This window comes from Episyrphus balteatus, chromosome 2 (assembly GCF_945859705.1).
Source record: "Episyrphus balteatus chromosome 2, idEpiBalt1.1, whole genome shotgun sequence".
Lineage (NCBI taxonomy): Eukaryota > Metazoa > Arthropoda > Insecta > Diptera > Syrphidae > Episyrphus > Episyrphus balteatus.
In genome coordinates, this window is record NC_079135.1 from 10,935,802 (window position 1) to 10,959,516 (window position 23,715).

General features: G+C 34.4%; 1 protein-coding gene across 3 annotated transcripts in view; it reads right to left on the reverse strand.

Moving 5' to 3' along the window:
* Positions 1–1,216: 1,216 nt before the first annotated feature.
* LOC129912451 (mediator of RNA polymerase II transcription subunit 13) overlaps positions 1,217–23,715 on the reverse strand; it is a 58,428-nt gene continuing 35,929 nt past the window's right edge. Inside the window, exons 3-13 of one of the 3 annotated variants that reach the window (XM_055990684.1) lie at positions 17,635–17,728; positions 17,485–17,568; positions 16,860–17,194; positions 16,113–16,779; positions 13,002–13,349; positions 10,416–10,584; positions 9,790–10,349; positions 5,418–9,570; positions 5,230–5,356; positions 5,023–5,162; positions 1,217–4,948 (exon numbers count right to left, since the gene is read on the reverse strand). In XM_055990684.1, the coding sequence (XP_055846659.1) occupies positions 4,568–4,948; positions 5,023–5,162; positions 5,230–5,356; positions 5,418–9,570; positions 9,790–10,349; positions 10,416–10,584; positions 13,002–13,349; positions 16,113–16,779; positions 16,860–17,194; positions 17,485–17,568; positions 17,635–17,728 (7,058 nt within the window). In that variant the 3' untranslated portion in view covers positions 1,217–4,567. Of the gene's footprint in view, positions 4,949–5,022; positions 5,166–5,229; positions 5,357–5,417; positions 9,571–9,789; positions 10,350–10,415; positions 10,585–13,001; positions 13,350–16,112; positions 16,780–16,859; positions 17,195–17,484; positions 17,569–17,634; positions 17,729–23,715 lie in introns of all 3 variants that reach the window. The other 2 variants (XM_055990683.1, XM_055990685.1) reach the window with 2 other exon arrangements.

The window sequence follows — 23,715 nt, forward strand, 5'->3', positions numbered from 1 at the left end:
TTAAACTTAATCTTTAATTAATAATTTCGATTATTATTTTTGTTTAATGATTCATTTTCGTTTTTTTTTATTGTTTTTACAATAATGCTCTTTTTTGTACATTATAGATTTTTAACAAATAAAAACTTATACAATAATAATAATAATTATGTTGTCGTGTGTGTGTGGGTTTTCTCTACAAACAATAATTATATGTGCTTTAAGTGTGTGGATGTGTGGGATTTTCAGTGTGATTAAATAAAAATCTACGTACATTAAGTGTATCCTCTCTTTTTCTTTCATTTTTTATCTCTTAACGTATTTTTTTTTTTAATTTAAATAAATTATTAATTTTACACAAAAATTACAATACAAAGATAAAATATCAAAAAAAATTATTTAATATATTTATAGAGGTTAAATAAAACTAAATTTTACTAACGAAAAACAACGTCGTTGTCTTTTAGTTTGATTGTTTTTTGTTTAACTTCTTTAGTTTTTATATCCGTTCTCACAGTGACTGAAAGGGAAATTCTCACATAATTTTTTTTTGTTCGATTTAATTTTTAATTAATATTTATAAAAATAATAATGCTAATAAAATATTTTATCATAATACATAATTAGTCGTGATTGCTTCAATAAAATTATTTTTGTTTTTTATTTCTTCCATGAAACAAATAATTAAATAAAATAAAATACTTTGTAAACATCTCAATAACTTAATGCAGTGTCAGTAATATTTTTTTTTTGTTTTGTTTTTTATGTTATACACATGTTCTTAAGATTATGTTTAATTATAAAATTATTTTATATAAATTATCAAATAAACTGTTTATATATTTACAATTAATATATAGATATTTATATTTGTTTTGTTTTAAAACTTAACTACACATTCATGTTTTTTTGTTATTTTGTTTTTTTAAACTAAATTAAAAACATTTTGTGTTGTTTGTTTTTTTATTTATTTTTGTTTTTATTTTAATTTTTAACTACTTTATAATAATTATGTTTACTTGTCTGTTTTAAATGAATTTTTTTGTTTTTTATTTACAATTTAAACTATCATTAGAATATTTTTACTTGTGTCCTTTCTTTTATTTAAGTTATGAACTAGATTTTCTTTTTTAATTTAAAACTTTGTATAAAATGTGTAATTTTATTAACCTTGCTTTTGTTGTCTATGTACAAAATCTCATTTAGCTTAGGTATGTTTTACTTGATCGTTTATCGGTGTTTATTTATATTTTTTTTTAGTAAAGCAATTTATGTACAGACATTGTTTTTCATCTTAAAAGTAGAAAAAGTTTTAATTTAAGATTTTCTTTTTTGTTTATACTTAACAACTAGTAGTAATGTACAAAATATAAGTTTGATTTTTGTTTATTTCTTTTTTTTTTATATAATTTGGGATCTGTTTACTTTGTTTTTTTGAACAACGTGAATAATAAATATTATACGTTGTGGCATGGTATCGGTTTGGTTTTTATTTTTTTTTTATTAATTATTATTCTATTAATTTTTTAAGGATGAGGACTTTTTTTATTGCAGATTAATGCTATAATTTTTGTTTAACTATTAACTTAATTGATTTACGGTTGTGTTTTCAGCAAGTTTCTGTTTTTTTTTTTAACTTTTTTGTTTAATTAAGTTTGTTTTTTTTTTTTTTTGTTAGATTGGTGATGAGTTGAAAACAATACATAATTGCAAAAGGAGATTATTTGACAAAATCAATATTTCAATTCACCAAAAGTAGTGATAAACAGGACGTAGTACTGCACTCTTTTTTCAATTTTCTATACACATACAATTCCAAGAATATAAAACAAATTAAATCTTTAACTCAGTTTAATGTCAAGGCTTACAATTGAAAAAAAAAACTTAAGATTTCGCATATTCTTTGTGAAGGATATCCGTAACTTATTTTGAGAATATTAGGCCTTATCACGATTTCCATTCGTATCAGAAATTTGCTACCATTCCCGAAGAAACAATCACGGAATCCGTTTGTAATGGAATATTTCATATAAATCGTAACTAGGTTCGGACTTTGTGATTGTTTTTTCGAAAGTCGTGGAAAATTTCCGATACAAATGGATTTCGTGAAAGCAGTGTTAAAAGAGTGATACTTTATTCGAGAACAATATGAAATTGAAAGCGTTTGTATTTCGGATGAAACATTTTCTACGTAAAAATCACAAAGGGCTGATTGGGGGTTATCATGAATAAAAATTTCCGTCGAAATGTTTCCCATGTTTTAAATATGGGAGCGAAAATGATCATAAAAAGTCTCCCTCGGAATTTATTGATATCGACAATCAATTTTCCGGGGAAATTTCATACGATTTTTTGTTCCCTGGAAATAAATTCCGAGGGAGATTCAGGATCGCACACAAAATTCCGAGGGAAAAAAATATTCCGAGGGAAACAAAATTCCCCTGTAGATTCACGATAGGGCCCATTATATTTCTATGGATCGTTTCTAGTTTTCTAAATATTCAAAACGTAATGTTCCGAAAAATTGTTTTATGCATTTCGCAAAAAATTTTTATAGTTTTGTTTCTTTCAAAAATCAGAAAAATAATAATGATTAAAACACATAGCGAAATTTGACTACAAACAAGCGAATATTCGATATTCTTCACTTTGCGATAGTCAAATTTGCTAGGGTTTTAAGTTATTTCAGCTCACTTTGTTATGATGGAAATGTTAAAGCAAAACCAAATTCCTAAACGAATTATTTTAACAGCTTGTAAATGACACACAACTCTTATTATATGAATGGGTGTCAGTGACTGTGTTAACACATTTGTTTTTGTTTGATTAGAAAAAGTTTTTCACCAAAACGCTCCGAAGCAAATCTGATAATAAGGGGCCAGTTATAGCCATCATTCGAATCAATTCGGAACATTTTTTGAATGGGTATTTGAATGTGTATTCTTTCGATTAGGAGCAAATTATGTACTGATCAATTGGAAATTAACCAAGGAATTTTTTTTAATGATTTTTTTTGCACAGCAATTTTTTGCTATTAATGTATTTTTCTATTTTCCGGACGGAAATTCATTTTCCTGAACAACTGATTATTATGTCAAAAAATGAAATGAATCGTTCCACTAATTTTCGTTTCAATTTAACACAATTCCAATAATACATTTCTGTCAGAAAAAAAATTTTCGGCTAGATTTCAATATTTCAATAAGGCAACTTTTTCAATGACAGAAATTTTCATTGATTGCTAAACGCCTTCTTAAAAAAAAATTCCACAGTTTCAAATTGTTAGAAACAAGACTGACAAGACTTCGAAGTCTCACGGAAGCAAAATATGGACACCAACATCTGCCCATAGAAAAATTTCGGATTCGTCAAAGTCGAAGTTGTCACTTAAAAACCAAATCAAACGCATGACACCACTCACTGATTTAACTTTTTTACTTCGATTTGGATTGAAATTTGTTCATTATAGTTTTTTTGTAAGAAACATAGTCTAGTAACTTTTCAATATCACATATTCAAAAATTGGCTTTTCAAAGTTAAAATGCATTTGCATGATATATTTCCCAAAAGACTTTTAAAATGGGTCCAAAAATGTTGAAACTTAAGTCACATAACGTTAATTAATGTCCATCAATTTTAGAGCTTGTATAATCTTGTATTAATCCATTTAAAATTCTGATCTAAATTTTAATCTGGCAAATATTTAAAAATTATTATTGATATATTCTATCTTATATTTCATGTGTTGTGCTTCCTTAGGCTTGGCAAATTAAAACAACGAGACAAAAATATTAAAAAAGGCACATAAATATTAAAAAAAAGATATCAAATTTAAAATTGAAGTTAGGCACTTAAGATGAAAACAAGTTTTTTTTTTAAACAAATCAAAATTAAGATACAAGTTCTTTAAAATGGATAACAATAAAATAACCCCCACAAAAAAATAATATGAAACCCCTTTACGATCAATCGAATACATTGCAAAAAACCATTTCAATCACCACCAATCAAGGAATATTGCTGTTTCTATTTATACTTAAATAAATTACTCTTTTTTTGATTTTGTTCTGCTGTTTAAAACTGATAAATAAATTTAAAAAAAAGAATAATTTACAAAATTTTGCTGTATCTCTGTTTTTGTCATTGTTGTAGGATAGATAAACTATTTTGCAACAATATTTTGTTTATATCGTATAATATATTTTATATAAGAGCTCGGGATGTATATGAGTGTGTGGTTTCATTCTTTCATTTTGTATATAATAATATGTATAATATAAGTATATCCTTACAAGTTTTATTTTTTTTTTTTTTTGATAATTATGTCGTTAAGTGTTACTTTTTTTGTTGTATTTTTCTCTAATCATATAAAATCTAATATCACAGATTTTCATTTTGTTTTTTTTTTTTTTGTTTTTTAATAAGTTTTTTTCCCTACAAGTTTCATACAATTTTTTGTTGTTAAGTCCTCAACACAAATCTCAAACAAAAAAAAATATAATAAAATATAAAAAAAAAAAAATATACAAAAATGTACAATTATTTAAATATATGTAACATGAAAGGAAAGATTGACACCTGTTTGTTTTTAGACGATGGCAGCCGTCAGATGATAGAGATCCATTAGCGTTTGCACGTTAATTGGAAGACATGACAAACGATCATGGGTATTCGAATCCAATGCCAGCCATGACAGCGCATTGTAGCCTTCTAACACATAACGCAGGACATCGGCGGTTAAATTGGAATCCAAAGGATGATCATTTGCTGTTGAATGGCTATTGGAGTTGAGAATGTCATCGGTGTTTTGAATGTTTGGCACATGCAAATGCAAAGCAGTTTTGAGAAACACTGGGCAAACGTCCTCGAGATGGGGACAAGCTGACCAAAACCACGCAGGCATGCGACCTGTGGGTGCTGTTGATACGAAATAACCAACAGCAAGGGGTTGTTGAAGTACTGAACCGACCTGGAAATACAAAAAATATGTATGAGGTTAGTTTAGTATGGGTATTCTAAGGGGCTTATGGTTGTTTAACTTACCTCTTCAATATCTTGAGCATCATGTTGCATGCGTGACGAGTTGAAATTATTACCACTGGAACTCTGCCAGCTGCGATTGTCTTCCATGCGATCTGGACTGCCATGATTGGAGTTACGTTCCATTCCCGTTTGAACCATAGCTGCTGTTAACAATAATAAAATCATATTAAGTACTCTCTCCCAATCTTTAAATCTATTTTCACTTACGATCCCAGAATAAATCCATATTAACATCACTCATTGGATTCTCAGGATCTTCGTCAAGATCAAACATAAAATCATTATCGATATCCACTTGAGTTTCATTGAGTTCATTGAATGTTTTCTGGAAGGACTGTAAAGGAAGAAATTTTTAGAGATCATTCTTTACCTCAATTTTAATTTCGAATTTTTACCTGACAAACTGCGCTGGTAGGAAATACCAAGATATGCGTGCATGTCACATCTTGTGGTGTCGATAAAGGATTTTGCATTGAAATTTGACTAAATCGTTCATCCGGAGTAAATTGATCGGGCATAACACGCAACTTGGAGTCCGGCTCCAGTGTCACCAGACATGCACTCAATATACTTGGAGGATACATAAGCGAGCACTGCTTGCAAATGTCCTTTAACTGTTTTGTGGCCTTTTGCAGATATTGCTTGCTCAGCAGCCAACTCCATGATTTCAGCTCACCATGACCAATACGACCGATTCGACCTATCACCAATCGCCATGGTTGATCGGTTTGCGATATAAGTCCCATGATATAATCCATGAGTTTTTGCAAACCCACTCGCCGAGCAGGTGCTTTTCTTCGGCGTGTCCTGTTCGGTATGTCAATGTTGATGATGATTTTTTCGAGCAACTCACCACGATCATCGGTCACTGTGGCCAGCAACCATGACTGATCTTCACTCATGCAATAGTTACAGTACATGACCGAGAATTGTTGTTGATCGAAGCCATTACGCGTCCTTGAGAAGTCCGTTTTGTCGGCCTTTTCGTGCATTGGTGCGAGAATGTAAGGTGGTGTGTACATCTTATGTGGCTGTTTGTTCTGTTCGTCTTTTGATTTGAGGAAGACTTCCATATTGGCTGCCGTTCCGAAGCCAGTGAGACTCTTGACACTGCTGGCGTGCGATAGATACCGACGACATTGCGAAAAGATATTCAAAGCCAGGCACTTAAACTCATCGCTAAGACGTTTTCGATTCCGATTGCGACCTAGCTCGAGTATAGACTCCAGAGATAGAATCTGTAAGTTGATATTGGTACGTACAGATTCTGGAATGGATTTAAGAAGTTCGGAGTAAATTCGCAATAACGAGATGCATGCGATACGCTCGAGTTCGGGCGAATCGCAACCATAGGTAAATGGTTCAACCACATACAGGACAATAATGGGCGGATTTATGTCATCATCAGAACCACCCAAAAGATCGACGAGGGGAGAATTGGTTAGAGTCGCTGAACTATTCAGGGAATCACGATTCTCTTGATCTGATGAGGATGAGGCGGATGTATCTGGTTTGGGCGGTGTGCTAGGTGGCTTAATATCTATGTTGTTGTGCATGCTGCCAGTGGGATCTTGAGAATTTGGCATGGGACTGGCCATAGGGCGGGTAGCGCAATTTCCCGATGAAGTACTCTCTGGTGGATCAAGAAGAGTTTTATCATTCGGAACACGAGTGAGATAGGGAGCCAGGAGATTTTGGAAAGCATTTGCATACATTCGAATCTTTTCCGCGAGAGGAACCTCTTCAATCGTACGCAGCCAATCATCAAGATTTGTTGTTGCATTGGCGCAACCTTCCATCTTTGGACCAACCGTCAACATACCTTCCCATCCCTTCATGGGTGTATGTCTGCCCAGTTTACACATCTCGTAAGTTGTACTGAGTTCTTTGAAGTAAGTCTTGGTTTTGCTAATCACATAGTCGTTCTCCGGACAAATGATCAAATACACAATATCCCTGTGATAAGAATATGGTTCCAGCAGGAGTTTGTCCCAATAATGTATAGCAAATGGAGCAACTGATATCAACTCTTTGTCATAGCCAACTGTAACCGATGGAATTGGTTGTGGTTCACATTGTCCAGAAGCACGACCGGCCAGCCGATGGAATTGCCTCCATGTCAATGGTCCACTCACCGTGTATGTGGCGTCTTTTTGTCCCGAACTTGATTTAATGTGGAAGGCATTTTGTAGTAGAGGTTGCATAGAGTTCATGATGTGCATAATGTCCTTGTTGTTGCGAGTATAACCCGCTGGGATGTATGGCCACTTATGAACGCTTACCGATGAAGATGGTGGTGGACTATTGCTGCGATTTGTTGAGAGTTCCATGCGGTTGAATGCTAGACGCGCTTGTTCTAAGGCCAGGCAGATAATGTCATTAGCGTCTGTGTACTCGAGGACATTCGATATAAGAGTGATGGGAGCGATTTTGGGTTTTTTCCTCCTATGACGGGTCAGTGCTCGATGAATGGAGCTTGTTGAAGTCTGTATCATTGTGCACTGGTCCATAAGAAGATCAAGGATCATGTGTTGTTCGCTGTTAAAGGCATCTGCATTTGCTGGCATCAAAGCCAATGAAGAAGATTGACTGCGACCGTTCGTAGATGATGACGACGCAAGGCTGGCCAAGAGAGCTAGGAGTGACTTTTTCTTATACTTGGCAGGATCTTCTGCAATTCCGGTGATCTCCATTTCATCTTCATAGAAGAGTCCAGATTTATAGGCTAATCGCCGATTAACTACAGCACTAAAGCCACACGAGCATGAGAGTGGATCATCGTCAAGGTAACCAGTTATGTGGTTGTTAGCGCCTCCTTGTCCATTGCTACCTCCTGCCGCTCCACCCATCAATGCCGGTGAACCAAGTCCACCGAAGGCACTAAGCATTCGCATATTCCCATGTTGCTGTGATGAATTGTTTCCTCCTCCTCCAGCTGCTCCAGCAGCACCAGTTCCATTTATACTGTTCGCTGGATTGAAACTTGTACCGGAAAGCGCAACATAGACACCGGAATCAGCACCTCGAATGTTGCCAACACACTTGGCCGAATCAGCGTTACACACGCATAGCGTGCAACTATCAAAGTTGTGATCACGGAACACATTCAGCGCTGTGTCATACAGCAGAATGTTAACCATCAGTGAACTAACCTCTGGCAGACGTATGCAACAAGATGCATTGGAACCAGGCGCCGAGGGCGTTTGTGGTGGTTCCTGGGAGTGAAATTGTTTGTTCAGATAGGACGATGTTGAGTTGGATGGACTAGAAGTGGCAACTTCATAAGGTGGTGGCGGATGCAATGGTGTCCGGCGGTTCATCATGGGGCTAGGTGGAAAGATGGCTCCTGCCGCACCTGGTGGTGGTGCAATTACCCCTGGCGCGGGTGATATTGGTGACAGACCAGCACGCAGCATTTGCTGCATCATTGGATTGCTGGTGTTTGTCAGAGCTGCTTGAGGGCAATTCAGCTGATTCAGCAAGAGATTTGAGCCTGTTGATGACGGAGGTGGCGGTGGAGGTTGATGAAGTTGTTGTGGATGCATCTGCAGGGGATGCAGGCTATTAGGATTTGTACTAGACATTAACTCTTGATGGTGTTGTTGGAGTAATTGTTGTTGTTGTTGCTGTTGTTGCTGCTGCTGTTGTTGTTGTTTTTGCTGCTGCTGTTGTTGTTGCTGTTGCTGGCGCTGTGGTGGAGGCTGCTGCCACGAAGGCTTATAAACACAATTTGAAGGAATGATAAGCGGTGGCAAAGTTTGACTTGGCAAATTAGTCAGCGGTGCATATTTGGTGGACCCCACAAATTTGCACATCTGCTGAGGCATGTACACATAAGACCAATCGTCGATCTTCTCCTCCACCGGACTCCCCAGCTCGGCTGAGTATTCCTGCTTGTATTTCACCGATTCGTTAAGTTCCGTCATTGAGATTTCAATGGCGCAAGGACTCGAATTGGGATGATGTTGTTCATGACTCGGCGGAGTTGGAAACATCTTTGTCAAGTCTTCTGCTTGAATCATATTCGCATTGTTATTGTTGTTACTGTTGCAAGATGCACTATTATTATTCATCAAAGACGTATTTGTATTGTTCGTTGAGCGTTGTTTCAAGTCGTCAATATTATTGGTGCACCCATTTGTTGACTTATTGGAATCTGGTGGAGTGTGTATTTGCATAGCCGCCTCATCATCTGGATTATCAAATATTTGATCCAAGTCATTGTAGGAGGGATTTAGACCTTCGGCCGTAAATAGATTACGTCCGGTGAGGCCTTTCTCTTTGAGATCAGTACCAGAGTGTTGTTCCTTTTTGATTTCGTGCTCTTGAAGCATATTGGCGTTGAATAGATTATTGTTTGTAAGACCGCTTTCATTTGCTTGGTTGGCTGAAAGCTCTAGATTCATGAGATGTGTATCGTATATAGAGCCCGGTGTTGGCATGAGAGGTTTCATATGCGTGTGACTATCGTAGAGATTCGTGTGACGCATCGTGCAATGTGGTTTAGGTGTTTCACTGGCTTTGAAACGCTTCACAGGATGGTTTAACCTAAGGACAAAAAACATGTATTTAAACTCAGGCTAAAGTTGAGATAAAAATATAATTAAGACCTTCTCAATTGCCATAAAGCTTTAAAGGCAATTAACTTTGAAAAAAGGAACTTAAAAGCTTGTTCTAAGAGTCAAAGATGACACAAACTTATAAACTTTAAGTGAGTGTCCCTTGAATACTCTCATGTATATTAATTTCCAGTTTTGTAGAACTTACCATGCTTCAGTGAGCGAAAAGTCATGCAACATGTCTGAAGAGAAAAGCTCATCATTTCCCATTCCCTCGATTTCTTTAGCTGTCAGTTTTGGACGTTTGTATAGATTAAAGTATGCTGTTGTCGCCGCTGACGATGCTAAATTATTGCACCGGTTGTTGTTGTTATTTCCTATCTGAGTATCTGCACCTGGAATGCTCGCTGGTGGTGTATTACTACCACCTGCACCTCCGACAACACTCTCACCACTTCCCCCATTTCCGGTGGTTTCGAACTTTTTCACCGAAATAGTGCCACACTGGAGATTTGGCGTACAACGCTCGACACTCGGTGGTGGTGGGACACTTCCGGGACCTGTACATTGCATATTTTCCGCCGATGGTGGTGGCTCAACACTTGGCGTTGGCTGAACATACGGCGAAGCAGTAATGCTTTTGTTGTCATGCTGGTCCGTTGGTGTTGGTGCAGGTGTATTTTTGTCGAGTAAATGATCAATCGGCGTTGCCGGTTGCTGCAAGGGTGGCACCGATGTTGGAGGTCTAGGTGATATCACAGACATTAACTGCAAACAAATAAAATAATAAGATAAATATTCTTGGACATTATTGATGTTTTATTGAAAAATTACCTGATCCGATGGTGGAACAGAAGTTGGCTGTGATAATGTGGAATTTGGATGTGGTGATGGAGCTGCACTGCCTGGTGATCCTACCGAAGGTACTGGCATAGAATCACCAATTGAGTTTCTTGAATACGATGAACCTCCACCATGCGGAGTACCCGGAGTTGTATTTGATCTAAGAATAGAAAGATGACGAAAGACATAAATTAAATATTTGTATTGATTTGTTTGTGTTGTTTAGTTTTGAGTTGGGGTTTAATATATGTTTTGAGTTAAACCACCCAAAGTGTATAAGTTGATGAATGCAAAAACCCTTTTGCCATTTATATTAAGATAAGACTTAAAGCGAAAAACTCAAATCCAGCTTATTGAAATTATTTTTTTTTTTACAAAATATACTGCCAAACCAAACCAAATCAAATAAATCAAATAAAACCAAACTAAACCAAACCATAAAAAGAAACAAGCATACATGCTCATCAAAATAATATTCATTTACAATGTGATGTAAAAACTAAAACCTTTTTACCAAAAAAAAATTATAAAACCACCAATTTGTTTCTATTATTTTCGAAGATTTAGGGATGATTATTTCGTAGTTTAGTTAACTATGATGAGGCTCATCTTATTCTCGGTTCGTCAAATATGACTCAAGTTTCTCCATTCACCTATATATGTACGTAAATCTTTTATAACTTACCCCATTTTCATTTTTAGGAATTCTATGAAATAGTGTATGTATTTACAACGAAGGTATTTACAACGATACGTCTTAAAAACTTATATTATTTCGCTACACAGTATCCAAATTATAATTCGAGATATAATTCACAATTTTCCAGTTTTTAAGGTGAAGGAAGTGAGAAGTGAGGAAAACCCGATTTAATTTTGTTGTAAAAAAAACACGGTGATGTTATCAAGGTTCAACCAAAATTGTTTCCATTTTTCGAGGCGAAAACCAATTCTCCAATTGTTATTTATTTGTTAAAAAGGTCAATTACGACTTGTTTTTACTTCATTCTGGGCAGACATTAGCTCGGGTTCAAAATCAGTGGTTTTTCTATTCGAGACAAAAAAAATAATGAGGCCCATCGCAAAAAGATATACAGGGGAGTTATGTTGCCCTAGAAACTTTAGCTTAAACTTTATGTATATATTATCGAAATTCAATTGCATGTTTCCGATTGTGACAATTGCATTTGCCAAAAAAAGATACAAAATCTCGAAATATGGTCTAATTTTAAAAAATTATAATGTACATTTATCATTAAAATGCAGCATCAGAAATCAGGCAGATTACATCATTGGATATTTAAAAACAGTATTATCCGTTAAAGATACTATTGGTACAAAATTTAAAGCAAATCCGTTCAGTCATGTTAGAAGTTCTAAGGCAAGGCCGTCCTTCTAATGAAAATTGATATTAACGGTATCTCGCAAACGACTAATTTAATTTCAACTGCAACGCAATTTCAAGGTATTGACATACATATGTAGTTTAAATACACATCAAAAATAAAATTTTGAAAAAATTAAAAAAAATTTCTAAAACGGCACTTTGAATTTTGGTTTTAGGTGTTGATTAGTTAAAAATGCATACCAACTTAATTTAATTTTTTGTTTTTTTTCTTTCAATAAATTAAAATATATTTTTTTTATAAAAGGGGCTCTCATGATTTTGTTTTTTTTTTTATTTTTTTAATGCATTTAAATAAAAGAAATAAGATTGATTGAACTCAAGGAGCAAATTCGTGCTACCCCGTCGTGCATTTTTTTTTTTTTTTTTATAAATGCACAACTTGATATGGCCCATCGAGGTTATGAAGCCTAAAATCATGTCCATTTTAAGTAAGAAAATCAGTAAACATTTCTTGTCAGAGTATTTTGTAGGAAAATAAACGTTTAACTTTCAAAAATTTAATTACTTAAGTTCATAAATGAAATGCTTTCAAATTAATCGGAAGATTTCTCTGAGGTGATTTCTTTGAACGGATATTGCGATAGATATGAATATTTTTTTTAAATCCCGGAATCGATCGCTCATTTGTGTTAAGGTTTGAAAAATAATTTATTTAGAAAACTTCAAAAAACACCCAATAAACCTTATGTGAATGTTATTTATTACTATTGACCTTTTCCGTACATTAATAATTCAAACAATCTTTTTAATCACACTGCCACTAAAAAACAAAAATCTCCAAACCAAATAATTGTATGTAAAGAAAAAAAAATATTTACAAAATTTATGTAAAAATTATAAAAAAAAAGTCTATGTACATAATGGGACTTTAAAAAATAACAACCCTCATTAATGAAAAAAATATGTATTCACAAAATTATTAATTAAAAGTAAAAAAAAAAAAACTTAAAAAAATAAGCAAGAGAGTTAGGTGATTTTTTTTTTTAGTTTTAATTTCTTTTAGCCTCTCTCCATTCACAAAAAAAAAAAAAAAACGAGATAGTGGGATGAAGAAGTAGAAAGTGTGAGTGAATTGTGCCACCAATTTGTTTTAATTTTTTCTTATTGATTGTCTTTATTATTATTATTTTTTTTTTAAGTTTATAGCATTAAGAGCAAGTGATGACACAAACCTTTGATTTGGTATGGTGTCGACGTCGCTTTTAGACAGATCCACTTCACACTGTTCAATACTAAGATTCTTTGGTTTTCTACAACCCGCCAATGTGGAGGAGGTGGTAAATAAAGAATTAGAACCAACAGCTGTGAGGACAGTTGTTGTTGAACCATAACCAGAATCAGCGGTGGTGTGCCTTTTATGAAACGGTATACGAGTGAAACGTGTCGATTTATCGGGACGAGCACTGCTGCTGCCACCACTGCCAGTCAGTTTATTAGCTGCGGCTGAACATAAAGTTGATGACGACGAAGACGACGACGACGAACAAGTTGAACGACTTCCACTAGTCGGTTTTTTACACCTGTATAAAACGGGTTTGTTTTTGTTTTTTTTTTTTTTGTTTGTGGTTACTACTCTCGAAGTTAAATATTTTTATTTGTTTAAATAATAGTATTTTTTTGATTTTTATTGCAATTGACCATAATTTACTGTTGATAAAGTTAATTCAATATTATCCTATATTTTATAGATTATGACAGTTTTAATAGATGGCACACAAATGATCATGTTGTAAATTTTTAAGCTAATTAAAAATGTGCTCATATTGGTTGAATTTAATTTTTATTTATTATTATCTCGGGATGGTGGCTTGCAAATTATAAATTAGGTAAAATTTTTATGAAAAATGTCTGACAGGTATTATTGGGGGGATAAATATAAACAGAGAAGTGGTTAAAGTGGTCTCCTGTTGTTTTTAATAAATAAAAACATAAACAAAGTATTTCTACAACAGTTTAATTATTAAAATTTAAGATATTTTTAAATACATTTTCATAGTGAATCAGCTTAACATTGAACTTTTGGTGAGATGCTGATTAACAAGAAGTAGAAAGCTAAGTCAGCGGTCATTAGAACATTTGGCTAACAATTGTTCTTCGAGGCATTCGTTCACTGAAAGCACTGAAGGTGGAAAAATGCAAAGATTTAATTGATTACACCGGCACACAAAAAAAAAAGTGTCATGAACCAGAAACCAGACCTATCTTTCTATATGTTTTTGGACCCGCTGAATCCGAATTTCAAGTCCGTTTGGCCCTGTCACCCTCCAATTTTGAGTAATATGCAAAAAAACTCAAAAAAAGGTAGTTTTTGGGGTCTTTTTTACACTTTTCTCAAAACTGGAGGGTGACCGGGCAAAACGGACTTGAAATTCGGATTCAGCGCTCCCAAAAACATATAGAAAGATAGGTCTGGTTTCTGGTTCATACAACTTTTTTTTTTGTGTGCTAGCACTGTCGCGACATGTCGCTGTCATACCCGGCACACAAAAAAAAAAGTTTCATGTACCAGGAAGCAGACCTATCTTTCTATATGTTTTTGGACCGCTGAATCCGATTTTCAAGTCCGTTTTGCCCGGTCACCCTTCAGTTTTGAGAAAAATGCAAAAAACTCCAAAAAAGTCATAAAAATTCAAACAAAATGCACTCACAGCTCAAAACTGGAGGGTGATGGGGCCAAACGGACTTCAAATTCGGATTCAGCGTGCCAAAAAACATATAGAAAGATAGGTCTGGTTTCTGGTTCATGACACTTTTTTTTTTGTGTGCCGGTGTTATTAATGAAATTTTAAGATTCGAACTTTTTAATTCCTGAATATTTTAAGAAAACTAGAGAGTCAGGTTCCTATGTGGAAAAACTGTAAAAAATATCCCCTTATTTTTCACATTTTTATTTTGAAATAGGTATATGTTGAGTTATAAGACCATTTTTATAGATATATTTAGCCTTAAAAAAATAAAAATGGCCTTATAACTCAACTTTAATCCACTTGGGGCGCCATCTACCGTGAAAATAAACATCTGAAAAAATTAGAGAATTTTTTTTTATTATTTAAAAACAGTTTTTTTGATTCTCGAAAAAACTCCAGGTCAAAGGTTGAACTGGAGCCTGTTAAAAAGTTTTTCATTATAATATGTATACTATTTGAAGTGCTCAATAGTAAGTTTCTACAAATACTAGGCCTAGTATATCCGCTGAAATTATGCAAGTATTACCTTGTCCTGGCCGAGACCTGAGAAAATGTTTGTTTCGCATCAGCAGCGTACTAAGCTTTATGGTGGAATTTTTTCAGAAGAAAAATTGTCCTAGTTTTTATTGAAGCATTCTTTATGACATTGAAAAATCGAAAAATTGGAATAGTTTTAAAGTATACGGTTTCTTTTAGAATAGTAAATATTGTGTTGAGGGGGTTTCACCACCTTTCCCAAAACGTTCGCTGATTTTGATTTTTTTTTTTCACCAAAAGTAAATTTTTTTTTGCCGGAGAACAAAAGAATTTAGGGCGGTTACAGTGAAAACAAATTTTATTCGCTCGAACAAAGCGAAGCATTTTTTAAATAAATTGATCTGTATGTTATAATTTTATTTGAACTTCCCGCTTTTACTGAAATCGTAGTCAAAAATTAATAAGTCGATGTTTTCAATGAAATCATATGCTTGCACTGGCAGTTTTTTTAGACTAAGAAAAAGTTATGTAAAGGTGTAGGCTGCTTTCCAATTTTTCCCATTAATTTAAGCTCTTTAACGTCAATATGGTGTTTAGAAAAGCCAAACAAACAAATGAAAAAGTATGAAAAAGTTTATTTTTTTACAAGAAACAAGGCACAAGTGACAAAAAAAAAATTAAAAAAAATTAAGAATTCTGACCAATTATAATGCAAACATAATATACATTTACGTAAAATTGTATATAAATATCTTTTTCTAGTTATCTAATAGATTTGCAAGCACACCATCCAAACTGTTAAATGAATGAGTTTTTTTTTGTGTATTTTTTTTTTTATAAAAAAACTGCAAACTTTAAATTTCTTTATAAAAAATGTATTGATTTTTTTTTTCAATAAAAAAAAATTATAAAAAATATATATTTACGATACAAATGCATACACATGCCATTTTTTTTTTCTAATACAGAAACTAAGAAATTGAATTTTTTTTGGGGAAAATAAAATATTCATTTTTTTAAAGAGTTTGAAAAAATTAAAAAAATAAATAAATGCAAAAAGAATGACTACAACTTAGAACAAAAATAAAAAAAAAAAAAAGGAATTTGCAATTGTCTTACCTTGTGCAAGTACATTGCGCTTTTTGTGATGGATCAACAAAATTCCACATTGTCTTTGTGTTGGACGACGATGAGTTATTATTGTTGTTCATAGAAGAATTATCACCACCAACAACATCGGGCACTTCCATTTTAATGCCATCGCATGAATTTGAATTCAAACTTAGACTGGAAATGGGATTCGTGATGCAGTCTTGCCACACCCTTTCGGGCATTTCGGTGGAGGCCTGTGGCGGTGCGTGAGTATTATTTCTGGAAGTCCCGTAAAATGGTTGCGATTTGTGTTCGAACTTTTTCAAGATCGATTTATTATCGCCACCATCGCCATTTTGGTGTGTGACACCACCTGTTGTGGTAGTTCCACCACCACCAGCACCACCAGGCGATGGTGATGGTTGTGTAGAAGTAACACCACCAACAGTTGGCGTTGCTTTCGAAACTGGAATCAAGCCACACGCCGAGGGTGTGGGAGGTGAGATGTGATTTATTGGTGTTGCCCTCGGATTGACTAATGATGATGAGGCTGTTGCCGATGCAGATAATCCCAATCCAATGCCAGCTAGTATACCTTGTGATTGATCTGTTGAAGTTTCTTCTAGCACATTTTCCATTTCGTCTAGATCCGTGACTAGTACGTACATCGAGGGATGATACATTTTGTGGCCACCTGCAAAATGATATAAATTAGTTTTGCAAATAACAGTATATAGTCTGAGAATGGGAGAGAGGTAAATCGATTACACGTACCCGATACAACTTCAACCACAGGTGGAAGATCTGAATTTTCCTTATTGCACAGTGGAAAAAATGATGCCCAGTCTTCGAGTATCTTCTCGGCGAGGGGGTCTGTAGTCTTGTAACTGTTACCAGTGAGTGTTGCTGCCATTCCGAATGGCGCCAGTATAACACTACGCTGCCGTATATCTTGCTGGCCGGACTGTGCGGCGGCTGAAGCTGCTGCCGCATCAGCCAAATGCTCAGCAGTTAGCTGTCGAACAGCAGGATGCTCGCGAAGATCAATTGAAGCGCACACCGTATCGCCATGTACGAAGAATGTAAAAGAGAATGAAAGATGTTGGGAGCTAAAAAAAAAAACAAACAAGGAAATGCAAAAATTTTAAATTTATTGACATTCAAATACATATCTATCCTAAACCAGAAAGAAAACAGACAAAAAAAAAATAGAAAGTGGAAAGGAATCAAGAAGAATTTGTAACATGGAGAACGATGATCAATTATATAACTTCCAAATTGATCACAGAGATCCTGTTTAGTTTAATCTTGGAATTGGAAATAACTCAATTGATAAATTCTTAAATCAATAAGCCGGTATTATATTCCAAAATAATATATGCGTAGGAAAGGAGCTTACCTTTTCCCAAAAATTCGGTCATTAGTTGTACAAGGTTGGACAAACCATTTACCAAATCGAACGATATCTTTTGTTAAGACAAATCTAGAAATGATTATAAAAGATAATTTTATATAGTTTGAGGATTATAACAATTTTTTTGTTACTTACCTTTCCATAAGATTGTGGAGAGCTTTAAAAAGCAAAGATCGACATTCATAGGTCAGCCCATTCTCCCATGTTCCATTCCAATTTAATTGGTTTGCTGCAAGAAAAATACAAACAAAGTAGTAAAACCAGACAAATATTTTTTTTATTCTACATTAAATTCATTGAGAAAAGAAAGCAAATGCATAAATCATGAGGACAAAATTGTGAAAATTGGTATCTGCGTAAAAGGGTAACAGTCTCTATTGACCACAGATTGAGATTCCAGTAAGTATTGATCAGTTTGAGATATAGGGCGTCACTACTTACCAAAGACTGAGAAAACAGGCGTCACTAACTAACTACTTTGTGGGGAGCTTTTCGTCATAGACTGGAGTATACTCGTGGGATACAGGGTTTAACTTTAGTTTTATTAGTTTGAGACAGCAAACGTCATTATGAATCGAAATAGCTGGGGTCACTATAAATCACAGTTTTATATAGCAGAAGTCACTATAAATCACAGTTTGATATAGCAGAAGTCACGATTTAATAGAATCTGAGATATCAGGCGTCACTATAAATCACAGTAGATATGAGTATGATAGCAGACATCACTATAAATCACAATCTGAGAAAGCTGAATTCACTATAAATCACAATCTGAGATAGCAGACGTCACTATAAACCACAATCTAAGATAGCAGACGTCACTATAATTCACAATATGAGACAGCAGACGTCATTATGAATCGAAATAGCTGGCGTCACTATAAATCACAGTTTTATACAGCAGAAGTCACTATTAATCACAGTTTGATATAGCAGAAGTCACTATTAATTAGAATCTGAGATAGCACAGTAGATATGAATACGATAGCAGACATCACTATAAATCACAATCTGAGAAAGCTGACGTCACTATAAATCACAATCTGAGATAGCAGATGTCACTATAAACCACAGTCTGAGATAGCAGACGTCACTATAAACCACAATCTAAGATAGCAGACGTCAATATAAATAACAATATGAGATAGCTGACGTCACCACTATTAACCACAATCTGAGATAGCAGACGTCACTATAAATCACAATGTGAGATAGCAGGCGCCATTCTAACTACATACTTAGAAAATGGGATTCAACCGTCACTTCTGGATCATAAGTCCTTTAAAAAGTTGAGAAGTACTTTTTACTAGGGATGGGAAAAAACCGGCCAGTTTAAACCGGTTTCGGTTTTTCTGCTTCGGTCAACCAGTTTGATTCGGTTGTTTTGTTCTCCCGGTTTAAACCGGTTTTTGTAAAAAAAAACAACCGAAATATTCTCATTAAGACGTTTTCCACAGAAATTTTTTTTTTTATTTTATTGAAAAATGGTTGAAAAAAAAAATGGACTGAGTAGAAAATTGCACTTAAAGCCTAAACGACAGTCTAAAACAAAAACACCATTTTTTTTCTAACTAAATTCAAGATCCACGAATCTTAAATTTCAAGTGTCCAACCAGTAACTTAAAACTTGCGAAACTTTTCATGTTATCAAATTATTAGGTTTTAAATTAAATTTAATTAAAAAATATTTCCTTAAAATAAAATCTCATTTCAGTCTACAAGTCTCTTTCGACCCTTTTTGCTAAAAATACCTACCAAACATGAATCAACAAATCAAAGTGCAGAGCAAGTGCTTAAAGCTCAATGCCTACCTACCTAACCAATTGCTCCTAGACCTACCTGATTTCTTATTAGGTAGCTTATCAAAATAGAAAAAAACAGAACGTCAACGTTGTACCTACACAGAAATACCTACCAACCTATAGGTACAAATATTATGTAGACACGTTCTTACCTACATTCCAATTTGTATCCGTTTGTAATTTATATTTATAGAACAATTAGCGACTCTATATTCTACCTTCCTACCTATTTTCGAATACAATAAATTAAATCTAAATATAAGTTATTTCTAGATTAAATTTTTTGTTTTGTTTTATAAAAATAGATTGTGTGCCTATGCACAAATTAGCACTCGTGTGACTTCCAATCCAAACCTCTTTCATCTCAATCTCAATCCCCCTTATCTACAATTAAACCCACCTGCATGTAATAACAGAAACCGAAAAGCAAAAAAAAAAATAATTATATCATTGCCAATTTACAAGAAGCCGATTAATAAAAAAAAAAGGAGAAAAAAAAAAACAAATAAATAAATAACAACATTCACAGGGCCAACAACTCAACGTAAACATTACCAAATCTGGGCGAAAGTGTATCAGACAGAAAAGCAAGCAGCAACAAAACAACAAACTCGTCCCCAAAAAGAAACACACCGATAAACACGTTACGTAAAGGTAAACAGCACGTAAACAAACCTCAAAACACAACTTTTCCCAACAAACACACACGGCGGCAACAAAACACACAAATAATAATGACGATAGCAATATTATTAGATGAGCGATCATAAATGTGAAAATGAAATAGACTAATAATGCAATGTTGTTGCATTTTTCTTCAATTGTTGTTTGTCTCTGTTTCGCACAAAGTTATAAGTGTGTTGGAAGATTGTTGTTTGCCTCTGAATTGTTTATGTGTGTTTGCAATTTTGTGAATGGGAGAAAAAAAGAGGGATCATATTGTAGTGTTGGGTGGTTGGTGTTTTTTTTTTTTTATTTGTGGGCTTGTTCTTGTTAGTGTTGAGATTGGAGAATATGAAACTTCTTCTTGTCCTGCTCCCTCTATTCATCGATATGCTACCAAGGAAGACAACATTCCGATATGGGAAATAGTACGAAATACATAATACATTTGTATGTCTTCTTTCGTTATGAATGTTTATTGTGTTGTTGTAGGAAACAAGAAGTAATAAAAGAAAATCGGAATAAGGGGCAAAAATCTTTTAACTACGTAGAAAAATAGCATTTTCTTTTTTTTTTGTGTTTCTTCAATTCTTCTTTTGTGGTATGTTGGGATGAGGTTGAAGAAGTATGTAGCTATTTTGTTTTTTTTTTAGTTAGGTATTTTTTTTTTTTTTTCATTTTGGGTGACTAACTGTTGGACGACACTGGCCTAGTAAAATTAGAATTTTATTGCTCATAGCTTGACGTCAGAGAAGAATAATTAGAGATAGTGAAATCTAGATGTTGGTACTTTACGAGAAATATTTAATGGTCTTGGTACTTTTTCCGCTAATAATAAATAAGAACCTTATTATACCTAGGAAATGTACCTAGGAAATTAAAGAATTTCTTTATGAAGCTATGCCCAGATTGCATTGGGCGAAATTGAAAACGTCATTTTTTAATCTTTTAAGGACGGTGTTTACATTGGTCTCAATTTGCCAAACTCATTTTGACAGCTACGTGAGATAGTCCAAAGATTTTAAATCAGTTTAAAATGTCATGCCTTTTTCAGTAATCCCATTTTTACTATGATGTGTACGTAAGAAAGCAACACAGAAATATCAAAAAGAGTCGACTGTCATTTGGCCTGATGGCCGGATTATTTTTTGTACTCACACTCATCAGACAATTTTTCATAAAAACTCAATTTTAAGCAAATTTTTCATGTTTCTTGTGCCTCTTCTTCGTTCAATTTAAAGAAAAGAAAAAGATTACTGATGTCCCGGATAGACATTCTATTAGCAAAAATGTCCGACCCATCGTCAAACTACACCAAGACTGGAAACTGAGCTGTCAAATCAGCCTACAAGCTGCGGTTTCTGTGTGTTGCTTGTTTACGCACACATAGACACTTGGTGGGTCATTCACCACAGTGGTGTCTAAATTTTTCAGTTAAATTTGTTGTTGCTTTGCACACTTATTCATGAACTTCATGTCAAAATTACAAAAACGTACGAAAGTTTCCAGTCTTGGTATAGTTTGTCGATGGTCCGACCCACCGCCAAAATATCAATATTTTTTGAAAACCATCCGGCTTACCGGACAGACCGTCGCTTCGTTAGAGTGTTCACACTATCCGATCAGACCAAATGCAAGCTACTCTGTTTCAAGTCCATGTGAACCCCGAAAATCGTGGTCGATTCGACCAAATGACAGCTGAACATGATAAACATAAAACCATGGTATAAGAAAACAAGGTATGACCACGCGAAGAAAATCTGTATCGAGAACTATGACATGAAAGAAAAAAAAGTTTTGACAGGTGCCCCATTGAAATTATTGTTGTTAACAAATTTGCCTTGGAAATTGTTGTTGCTTTTGTAAAAGTTAAAAACTTATTACTCCATTTTGTAAAATTGCGACTCAAATGATATTATCTTCTCTTCTTATACCATGCAGAAAACAAAGTACATATGCTCGATTGGTTTTGGACAGCTCGCTGTGACGTCATCTCTATGTTACTCAGAATTAAGGTCTTACTACATTGGCTCGAAAAATGCAAAGAAACAAAATTGAAAATTTTCAAACGTACTTTTTTATAGGTAAGTTAGTTTTTCCGAATGGAAAACTTAAGGAAACGATGTAGAAAGCTTAGTTTCATACATCTCAGTAGTAAAAAAGATTGGGTAGGTGAATCTATCAACTACTCTTTTAAAGAAAATACCATCAAATGGTACACAGACGGGTCGAGAACAGCGGAAGGTACAGGGGCAGGCGTCTTTGGGCCTAGTACCAAACTCTCCGTACCTATGGGTCAATCCCCAAGTATCTTTCAAGCTGAGGTAAATGCCATTGTAAAATGTGCAGAAATAAACCTCGAATTAAATCACCGGAATAAAAATATTGCCATTATGTCTGATAGTCAAGCTGCCCTAAAAGCACTTAAATCCTACGAAATCAACTCCAAGCTAGTATTGGAGTGTATAGGAAAACTTAACGAACTTGGCAAAATAAACAAAGTCACTCTCCACTGGGTACCTGGGCACGTTGGTGTCCAGGGTAACGAGGAGGCGGACTCCTTAGCAAAAACGGGAGCAAATTCCCCTCTAATGGGACCCGAACCGTATTGCGGAATAGGAGAAAATGTCATTAAAAATAAAATAAAACTAGACGAGGAGTCCAGGAGAGCAAAAAACTGGGCAGAACTACCAAAACTGAGACAATCGAAAATGCTCCTCGGGAACTACAACCGAGAGCGTTTCAAATCATGTATCAGTCTAAGTAGGAACAATCTCAGGTTAATCACTGGGCTCCTCACTGGCCACTGTAAGTTAAGAAGGCACCTACATATTTTGGGTTTAGTAAATATAAATAGTGCAATATGTAAATTCTGTAGCGAAGAAGAAGAAACACCAGACCACATCCTGGGTAGTTGCAATGCACTAATACACCAAAGATTTAAACACATGGGTCGCTACCAAGTCGAAGAGGATAAATTGCACTCTTTGAAAATACCCCAAATAATCAATTTCATGAAAGGAATCAGGTTAGAGGAGGAGCTATAAAATGAGGTACTAACTCATTTAGCTTAATAGGGGGGTACAATAGATCTTACAGGTCGCAGTGCATCCTATACCCCAAATATCAATCAATCAATCAAGCTTAGTTTGTGGTTTAAAAATTATTTGTTTTCTATTTTACACAAAAAGTGAGAAACAAAATATTTTTATTCTCTTGCAAAAAGTGGTGAATGTAGTTAGAACGACTCAGTTGATATTGCCATGTTCAAAGGAGAGACCCTGTTATTTTCTTACGATTCGCATACTGCACCCTTAGACTCTTAGTACCATAAGCCCTACCGACACCGACCTCCCTTAAACCCAATTTACAGGTCTACCTACCTACAAAATTAGAGCTCACTATAATAATTACTAGTTGGTACCTACCTAGGCAGATAGAGTTAATTCATAATTAATTTTTTTTATACAAAAAATAAGTTGCAGTACTCAATGATACAAAAAAAACACAGGCGTTCAATACGAAAATTTTCATCATCTTCCATCAGCATAATCAAAATATTATCAGCTTCCCCCCTACGTCGTTTCGTTTCTTTGCTTTGCCGTTTGTGTGCACTTTTCCATTATTTTTTTTTTTTTTTATTTTCTTTGTTTTATTAAAGATCCTTTTTCTTCACTTCCCCACACAATTCAATGCCCCATCGCAGCATACAACTATCGTAAATCGTGATTTAATGCATCCATCTACA